This window comes from Carcharodon carcharias, chromosome 8 (assembly GCF_017639515.1).
Source record: "Carcharodon carcharias isolate sCarCar2 chromosome 8, sCarCar2.pri, whole genome shotgun sequence".
NCBI lineage: Eukaryota > Metazoa > Chordata > Chondrichthyes > Lamniformes > Lamnidae > Carcharodon > Carcharodon carcharias.
Window position 1 is genome coordinate 12398626 of NC_054474.1, and position 9907 is coordinate 12408532.

General features: G+C 51.5%; 1 protein-coding gene across 1 annotated transcript in view; it reads left to right on the forward strand.

Annotated features, from left to right (window-relative positions):
• Positions 1–7365, forward strand: part of gemin5 (gem (nuclear organelle) associated protein 5) — an 82164-nt gene extending 74799 nt beyond the window's left edge. The window contains exons 26-28 of the mRNA XM_041194089.1: positions 1367–1883; positions 3482–3569; positions 5776–7365. Of these exons, the coding sequence (XP_041050023.1) occupies positions 1367–1883; positions 3482–3569; positions 5776–5952 (782 nt within the window). The 3' untranslated portion in view covers positions 5953–7365. The remainder of the gene's footprint in view (positions 1–1366; positions 1884–3481; positions 3570–5775) is intronic.
• The last annotated feature ends 2542 nt before the right edge of the window (positions 7366–9907 follow it).

A 9907-nucleotide genomic window follows, 5' to 3' on the forward strand; every position in this document is an offset into this window, starting at 1 on the left:
AACTAGCAGCTCATTCTAATCCCACCTTTCAGCACCTGGTCTGTAGCCTTGCAGGTTCCAGCACTTCAGATGCAGATCCTGGTACCTTTTAAATGAGTTGAGCGTTTCAGTCTCAACCACCAATTTAGACAGTGAATTCCAGACACCCAGCACCCTCTGGGTGAAAAAACTTTTCCTCATGTTCCCTCTAATCCTTTTACCAATCACTTTAAATCTGTGCCCCCTGGTAATCGACCCCTCAGCCAGGGGAAACAAGTCCTTCCTGTCTACCCTGTCTAGCCCCCTCATAATTTTGTACACCTCAATTAGGTCACCCCTTAGCCTCCTCTGTTCCAAGGAAAACAACTCAGGCCTACCCAATCTCTCCTCATAGCTGCAATTTTCAAGCCCTGGCAACATCCTTGTAAATCTCCTCTGCGCTCTCTCCAGAGCAATTACGTCCTTCCTGTAATGTGGTGACCAGAAGTGTACACAAAATTCCAGCTGTGGCCTAACCAGCGGTTTATACAGTTCCAGCGTTACATCCCTGCTTTTGTATTCAGTACCTCACCCAATAAAGGACAGCATTCCATATGCTCTCTTGACCACCTCATCCACCTGTCCTGCCACTTTTGAGGACCCGAGAAAAGCTCCCATTATTTATGCCTGATCATCCTCCCGTCGCCTCTTTTGGCTACTTCGTATGTGACAGTTGTGGCTGAACCTGCCTCTCGCTGATTGGTCTCTTCAGCCATTGGTAAAAGCGCAACGTTTGAAGCTACCCCGTCCCCAAATGGATTTGGTTAGCAGCAAGTCCATCATCTGACGCCAGTAACCTCTCCCACTGTTTTGTTTAAAAAAAGGTGTCGAGACAGTAGAGAAGGTGCCAGCAAAGATCGAGAAGGTGCCAGCAAAGATCGAACAGGCTTGGGGGCTCTTTTCTCTCGAAAAGATGAGGGTGACCTGATCGAGGTCTTTAAGAGTATGACAGGCTTTGATAGTTTAGACCTAGAGAAGATGTTTCCACTTATAGGAGAGAACAAAACAAGGGACCACAAATATAAGATAGTCAGTAATAAGTCCAACAGAACATTCAGGAGAAAGCTCTTTCCGAGGAAGTTGAGAATGTGGAGCGCTCTGCCACAGGGAGTGCTTAAACCAAATAACAGAAATGGGAAAGCTCGATAAACGCTTATTTAGAAGCATATGTTGATAGAGGGAGCTGAAGGGGCGGGGGGTGGGGGTAAGAGGAGGACATATGGAGTGTAAACATCAGCCTGGCACAGCTTTGGTTCGATGGCTTGTTTTTGTGCAGTATCTATCTTGAACTATCTTTTATATTCCAATGTGATACGGTTCCCTCACACTGCTGATCTCTCTTGGCTAGGAGTCGATTTCACCTCTGACCTGGAGGTCAAGCTGACCAGCACTGACCCCCTCGGCCTAGCAGCTCTCCGAAGCCTGCACGCGTACCTGTGTTACGGACAGGTGTACGAGCTGTGGTGGAAACTGACCGACGATGGCTCCGGAGCGCCGCGGGCGGGCGGGCACCAGACGGGCGCGGACGAGGAGCCAAGAACGCAGCGGGCAGGCAGGGCTGGGGAGAACGGCCTCGCCCACGCCGCCCAGCGACCCCCCGGCGGGGCAGGCCAGCTCCCGGACAGGTGCGCCTGTTTCCTCTCGCACGACCACGCCAGGCTCCAGGCCCTGCAGAGGCGGACGGCCGACGTCCAGCGGGGGGTGGCGGAACTGGTCAGCCAGCACCAGAGGCGATCGCCGGAGGCAGAGGGGGCGCAGGAAGGGGGGCCGGGACTGGACCAAGGGGCCGGACCCGAACCTCGACCTGAACCTGAGCCAGCAGCCGACTCAGCTTCGAACCACCACGGTCCTGAGTTTCCTTTAAGGTACAGCGTTGTGCGCCAAATTGCCAGACTAGATTTCCTGAGGTAAGGGGACCGTTCTCAAGGAGAGATTGGCTAGAAGGAGCCTAATACTCCCTGGAGTTTAGAAGAACGAGCAGTCATCTCAGCAATTGAGGGTGCGACGGGGGGGTAAATGCTGAGGGGGGCTGTTTTCCCCACCAAACCCCTCCCTTCCCCACCCCCCCCCCCCCCCCACCACCACCACCCCCGCCCCAGGCTGGAGAGTCTGGAACACGGGCACAGTCTCGGGTTAAGTTTTGGGTTGGGGGGGCCCACCATTTAGGGCTGAGATGATGAGGAGAAATTTCGGGGGGGGGTTACGAATCTTTGGCATCCTTCACCCCAGAGCGGGTTCAGTCAGCGATCATACTCGATGGATTTTTGATCGTGAGGGATCGAGGGACCTGAGGCCGGAGCGGGGAGAAGATCGACTGCGATCCGATTGATTAGCGGAGCAGACGCGGTTGGGGGGAGGAGTGGGAGGGGGGGTGGGGGGGGTTGGGGGGTGGGGGGTGGGCGTGCGTACGACCGACTCCCTGCTCCTCTTCCTTTTAGGCCCTGGGCAGCGCACGCAAGTAACTGGGCGCTGGAGGGCTGAGAGGGGCCGAGGTTTGACCCCCTCCCCGCTGGTTGCTGGGTTAACTGGTTGCAGCTGGCGTTTGGGGTGCGTTGAAGAGGCGGCCAGATTAACTTCGGTGTTCCCGATCCGGGTGGGAAGCCTCCAGGTTTCCACGGCGACGGCTGTGCTCTACCCCAAGGGCCAGGGAGCACAAACCAAGCAAGGGCCAAGTTGAAAAGAGGCCTCTCGGGAGATATTTTATCCATCGGTGTCTCTCCGCCCACCCCCCACCCCCCCAACCCCCATCACTCAGTGAAGCCACAGAGCAAGCCCACCACCAGCAGCTTGTATTTGTGTAGGCACGGCCGCCACCGGTGGAGGGATTAAAATCAGGGACGGGCGAGGGGCCGGAATCGGGGGAAGGCGGAGAATCGCGGAGGGCGCAGGGGCTGAAGGAGGAGGCAGAGGGAGGGAGGGTGAGGCCATGGAGTGGCTCATAGACGAGGGTGAAAATTTTAGATCTGAGCGTTGCCAGACTGAGACTGATGCACAGGCCGTTGAAGGAACGTTCTGGGTTTACGTTTGAATGGTGAGATAAGGAAACGACCAGCAGGAAGAGCCCGCTGGGCCTCTCACAGTTGTGATGTTTTTTTTTAGCAGCGTGACTTCCCCAACATTCCCACATCTGCCCGCAGCCCAGTGATCACCTGCAAGTAACAAAATAAAAAACCTTAAGGTTAAAGGACAAAGGGGAAGATTTCTCCTGGGCTGCATTGTGGCCTACAGGAACTGGGAAGGCCCTTTGACCTCCTGGGGCCTGGGCTGTGATAGCTTACACAAGAGCTGGGAGCTACAGTACTCGCTCCCTCCAGTTTGACCATGATGGAGGGCCAGTTGATCGAGCCGGCACTTTGCGAGACTGTTGTACAACATGAGTTGGCACCATGAGAATAGTGGGGAGAAAAACTGAAGGAGAAGCAATTATTAAAATAAGCTTGTTTTTGTCCTCTTGCCTGCACAGTAATGAAGAGACCAGCTCCATGACCACTCTGATGGAACAGTTACGTGACATTACCCAACAGCAGTCAGAGCTTGCAGAGGGTGTGAAGGTACAAACATTTAACTTCAATGTTCTCATCTGGAGTGGCTGCTGTGATTCAATGTGTATCCATCTCTCGCACTCTCTCTCCCTCTCTCTCCTTCCTCCCTCTCTCCTTCCTCCCTCTCTCTCTCCTTCCTCCCTCTCTCTCTCCTTCCTCCCTCTCTCTCTCCTTCCTCCCTCTCTCTCTCCTTCCTCCCTCTCTCTCTCCTTCCTCCCTCTCTCTCTCCTTCCTTCCTCCCTCTCTCTCTTCCTCCTCCCTCTCTCTCTCCTTCCTCCCTCTCTCTTTCCTCCCTCTCTCTCCTTCCTCCCTCTCTCTCTCGCTCCTTCCTCCCTCTCTCGCTCCTTCCTCCCTCTCTCGCTCCTTCCTCCCTCTCTCGCTCCTTCCTCCCTCTCTCGCTCCTTCCTCCCTCTCTCGCTCCTTCCTCCCTCTCTCGCTCCTTCCTCCCTCTCTCGCTCCTTCCTCCCTCTCTCGCTCCTTCCTCCCTCTCTCGCTCCTTCCTCCCTCTCTCGCTCCTTCCTCCCTCTCTCGCTCCTTCCTCCCTCTCTCGCTCCTTCCTCCCTCTCTCGCTCCTTCCTCCCTCTCTCGCTCCTTCCTCCCTCTCTCGCTCCTTCCTCCCTCTCTCGCTCCTTCCTCCCTCTCTCGCTCCTTCCTCCCTCTCTCGCTCCTTCCTCCCTCTCTCGCTCCTTCCTCCCTCTCTCGCTCCTTCCTCCCTCTCTCGCTCCTTCCTCCCTCTCTCGCTCCTTCCTCCCTCTCTCGCTCCTTCCTCCCTCTCTCGCTCCTTCCTCCCTCTCTCGCTCCTTCCTCCCTCTCTCGCTCCTTCCTCCCTCTCTCGCTCCTTCCTCCCTCTCTCGCTCCTTCCTCCCTCTCTCGCTCCTTCCTCCCTCTCTCGCTCCTTCCTCCCTCTCTCGCTCCTTCCTCCCTCTCTCGCTCCTTCCTCCCTCTCTCGCTCCTTCCTCCCTCTCTCGCTCCTTCCTCCCTCTCTCGCTCCTTCCTCCCTCTCTCGCTCCTTCCTCCCTCTCTCTCTCTTCTCTCACTCTTGTGTCCCTGAGTCACGAGGTTGTGGGTTCAATCCCCAGTCCAGAGACCTGAGCACAAAATCCAGGACATCCCAAAGGACTCTACAGCCAATGACGTATGTTTGAAGTGTAGTCACTGTTGTAATGAGGAAACCGAGCAGCCAAGGGTAAAGTAACATGGTGCTTATGTTAATAGACCAGTAATCCAGAGCCCGAGACTAATGTTCTGGAGAGATTAGTTCAAATTCCAGCATGGCAGCCAAGGCAATTTAAATGCAGATCGTTAAACAAATGTGGAATTCAAAAACTGATTATCAGTAATGGTCACCATGTAAGTTATTTAAAAACCCATCTGATTCACTAATGACCTTTAGGAAAGGGAAATCTGCCATCCTTACCCGGTCTGGCCTACATGTGACTCCAGACCCACAGCAGTGTGGTTGACTCCTCGACTGCCCCCTGACTCAGTTGTATTGGTAACCCCGAGCACCGTGGGTATACTATCACCACACGACTGCGGTGGTTCAAGAAGACAGCACCACCACCTCGAGGGCAGTTATCGATGGGCAGTAAATGCTGGCCTTGCTGGTGTTCCCACCTCACTTGAATGAATAGATCAACCCAATTTGCACACAGCAGGCTCCCACAAACAGCAATGTTATAATAATCAAATAATCTGTTTTTGTGTTGATGATTGAGGGTTAGATATTGGCTGGGACACCGGGGATACCTTCCTTGCTCTTGTAAGTCGTGCCATGGGATCTTTCACATGCGCCTAAGAGGGCAAATGTCTCATCTGAAAGACAGCACCTCCGACAGTGCAGCACTCCCTCGGTACCGCACCGGCAGTTTGAGTCGGATTTTTGTGCTCAACTCTCTGGACTGGGATTTGGATCCACGACCTTTTGACCCTGAGGTGAGAGTGTTACCTTCTGAGCCACAGCTGACATCAAAGGATCTTGCCCTGGAAGGAGGGTTTCTGTTTGTGTGGAGCATAAGTGCTGGCACAGGTCACATGGGCTGAATGGCCTCTTCCCATGCTGTACACTGGATGTAACCAGCGGGCAGTGTAAGATTGGACTGTCATTTATAGGCGTTTATAAAATGTCCTGGATGGTCTCTCTCTGGTACTGTCCTCCATTTCTCCCCCAACTAACTCGTGACCAGTTTTTTTTTTTTGGTGTGTTTTCTTCCAGCTTTACCCTTTCCCGGATGTTGTCGAGAGCAGCCTTGTCCTTCTCTCCATCTCCTCGCTTGCTCCCTCCGTCGTCCCCTGTGAACTCCGAGACCGGGCCCTGACGCTGGCTCAGACCTTCGGGACGGCCAAGACACATCAACGGGCAGTCCAGAGGTTCCTTCGGGAGGCGGCCTGAAGATGGAGACGACAGTGTTGGGAACGCTGCTGTCGGGAGCTGTGGGGTGTGGGACTGCAGAGCTAGGGGGGAACGGCTAGATCGTTTTCTCCTCGTTTTTGATCTTCAATCAGTTTGAGAGGCCCTAATAATTTTGAGGTTATGTGAGCAGGCGGTCTGAGTTATACCGCTGGCTGCGCTCAGCAGTTCAGTCTGGCCAGGGGGAAGGGGCACAGAGGGCTGAGATCTCGGCAAGGGTATTTAAAACAGTGTCAGTTACTGTAATAACACCGGCTGCGATAGTGAGCTGTTCCGGGTTAGATTATTAATGACAACACTCGCTCGCACTCAATCTTCAGGATGTTACTGGTTTATTTCCCTCCTCTGCTTCCACAAATTTCGGGATCTCAGGAACATCTCAACGTAGCTTGCAGGATTTTGCCGTTTATATAGTTCAGAGTAAATGAATACCACTGAACCTCTCCGTCTGTGACTCCTCTCTCTATCTCTCTGTTCCTCTCTCTTTCCCTGTATCCCCCCTCTCTCTCTCTCTCTCTCTCCCCTCCTCCTCGCTATGTTAATTTGGGGGAGATTTCACACTGATTATTCCATGCAGATACAGTTGACACTGCGTTGGACGTGTGTGCTGCGTGTTACCGATTGACTAACGAGAATGTCTCAGCCCCTTCGAAACATTAGAAACCTTTTAGAGGCTGACTGGCCCGGGGTCTCTCTCTCCCCAGTTTCCTGTTCACTCTAGACCCTGATTTCTTGTGGCAGTCAGGGGTCTGACACAAGGAAACTCCCCAAACCCACCTCCCTGAGGGTCTCCCAAACCAAATCCAGGGTCTGTGCGCACTCACTCCTTTGTCCTCTATGCTAAATCCAGGAACACATTCGGTGTGAGCCTGGCCCCCTCTTAACCTGCCCCCTGCACACAGGCTACTATTAGGGCCTATCTGAAAGAAACCGACTTAGCTTTGTTCCTACTGCCCATCCAGTTCAGACCTCCCGGCCGGCTCTCCTGTTTTTGTACAGGGTCATCTGGAGTTCAATAGTAAAGAAGCTGGAGGTTAGATCAATGTGGGCCAGGCTTGAGACGTCGTTCCAGAGTGCTGCGAAGCTGGCCAGTTCAGGAATCTTACTACCCGGTTCCAAGTACCTGGGTCACAACTCCCCAGGCGAATGACACTTTGTTAACTAATCTGGTGTGAGGTGCTGATGGAGAGACTGTAAACCTCAGCACAGGATTAAAGGCGTTTCATTTTCAACATGGGTACAGAGTGGCTTCGTTGTCCTGTCGAAGCTCTGTTGATGAAGTGATTTTGCTGTATGGCTGACAGTGAATAGGACTGCCTTTTTCTAATTTGTAACTGGGTTGTGAATATCATCTTTTTATACTAACAAAAACTAATAAAAGTTGTGGCACCAACATCGATCTAAATTCTGCTCCTCCTCGTTCATTGCTCTCTCGTCATTGTCCTTATTACATGCAGCGCCTTTATAAATAAGTTTGGCACAAGAGTTAGTCCCTGTTGAATAAATAGAGCAGAGCAGATGCCTGGAACAGGACCAGTTAACAGGAAGTTAACAGAACCATGCCACACTGGGCAGCTTTACTCTGTATCTAACCCCGTGTTGTATCTGTCCTGGGAATGTTTGACGGGGACAGTGTAGAGGGAGCTTTACTCTGTATCTAACCCCGTGCTGTACCTGTCCTGGGAGTGTTTGATGGGGACAGTGTAGAGCGAGCTTTACTCTGTATCTAACCCCGTGCTGTACCTGTCCTGGGAGTGTTTGATGGGGACAGTGTAGAGCGAGCTTTACTCTGTATCTAACCCCGTGCTGTACCTGTCCTGGGAATGTTTGATGGGGACAGTGTAGAGGGAGCTTTTCGCTGTATTTGACTCATTTAATTTTTGTGCCTTAGTGGATGTGCTGTGTAAATATAGCACTGAACACAGAACTGAGCCAAATGGACCACTTTGATCCCTGTACTGAATTGAATGATGGTGATGGGGAGTAATGCTGTACCTGACCTTGTCATCCCAAAGTGAGAGCTTGTGACCCCTGAAATCTGTCCAGCAACCTCTGAAAGATGCACTCTGGCAGCTCGACCCTTTCAGGGAAGAAGAAACACAGAGCGTATATTTAATTATTTTAAATGATATTTAATTTATTTAATGGGTTGGAGGATCATTATGATGTTGCGAATTAAGAGCAGGAGTAGGCCATTTGGCCCCTTGAGCCTGCTCCATCATTCAATAAGATCACGGCTGATCTGCTTGTGGTCTCAACTCCACATTCCGCCCACCACCGATTAACTTTTGACTCACTTGTTGGTCAAGAATCCATCTATCTCTGCCTTAAAACTATTCAATGGCTGCGCTCCACTGCTTGTGAATGCTTTAATAAAGTTTATCAGCATTTTTATGATCCTGTGTCATTACAGGTAGCCGTGCAGCATAGATCTTAAACTGCTTCAGTCTGCAGGATCTGGTGGCTTTTGGATGTATTCATTATTAAACTGACAGAGGGATAATTGCAAATGAGCAACTGTTAATATTTACAGGGAATTGCAAAGGTGACCACTAGATGGCACTGACACTGCAAATGTCAACAACTTGCATTTATATAGCACCTTAAAAGTTAGTAAAAGGTCCCAATTAACAGGAGCACCACAAAGCAAACTCTGACACTGAGCCACCTAAGGAGATATTATGACAAGTGAGCAAAAGCGTGGTCACAAAAAGGTCGATTTAGTGGTGAGTTGGAGGAAAATGAGGTGGCGGGATTATAATTGGAAAGACACGATAGGCCAAAAGTAAAGGAGCACAGATTTTTAAAAAATGTTTTCTTTCGTGGGATGTGACCTTCGATGGCATGGCTATCCCTATTTACCCTTGAACTGAGTGGACTACTTGGCCATTTCAGAGGGCAGTTAGGAGTCACCCCTATTGCTGTGGGTCTGGAGTCATATGTAAGGCCAGACCAGGTAAGGGTGGCAGATTTCCTTCCCTAAAGTGCATTAGTGAACCCAGATGGGTTTTTACATCAATTGACGATAGTTTCATGGTCACCATGACTGAGACTGGCTTTCGTACGAATCAAGGGCAGGAGTAGGCTATTCGACCCCTCGAGCCTGCGCCACCACTCAACAAGATCATGGTTGAGTGGATTTCTCCGCACTCCCACCTACCACAGCCTTTTGAGGAAGAGGTTCCCAAAGACTCGCGACCCTCTGTGAGAAAAAAAATTTCCGCCCCCCCCCCCCCCCCACCCCTAGAATATTAAGCTGGTCCTCTGGATTACTAATTCAGTGACACTACTAGTACGCCACCTCCCCCTCAGAGAGTTGTCAGGATGGAGAAGATTGTAGAGAGAGAGAAGGGTGAGGCCATGGAGGGATTTGAACAGAGATGTTACCGACCTGGGAGTTTAATATAGGCCAGTGAGCACGTGATGGGCGAATGGGGAAACAATGGAAGCTGCCGTCCCATGTTAATCTGTCGTCTGTTTGGTATAGTATTGTTATTAAATCTGTGCAGGCCAAGGGGTTCTCCTGAAGGAATAAAAGCAAAATGCTGCAGACTCTGGGAATCTGAAATAAAAATGGAAAGTGCTGGAAAAACGCAGCAGGTCTGGCAACCTCTGTGGGGAGAAAAGCCAGAATTAACGTTTCGAGTTGAATATGACTTCTTCAGAAGTGAAGGGAGGTAGAAATGGGGAGGGGCAGGGAGGGAAGGTCTGGGGTAGGGTAGAGGGCGAGAGAGAGAACTTTGAAGGAATCTCTTAGTACAAAGGGGCTATTCAGGTTACAGCAACAGTTCGGCACATGAGGTCATTGAGGGAGGAACAAGGACACCATTTAACAGGGAGAATCGAAAAAATGCGCAAGAGGAACTCCTATTCAAGGGGCCGGGAGAGTGCACAGGGTTGCCAACCCTCCAGGACTGGCCTGGAGTCTCCAGGAATT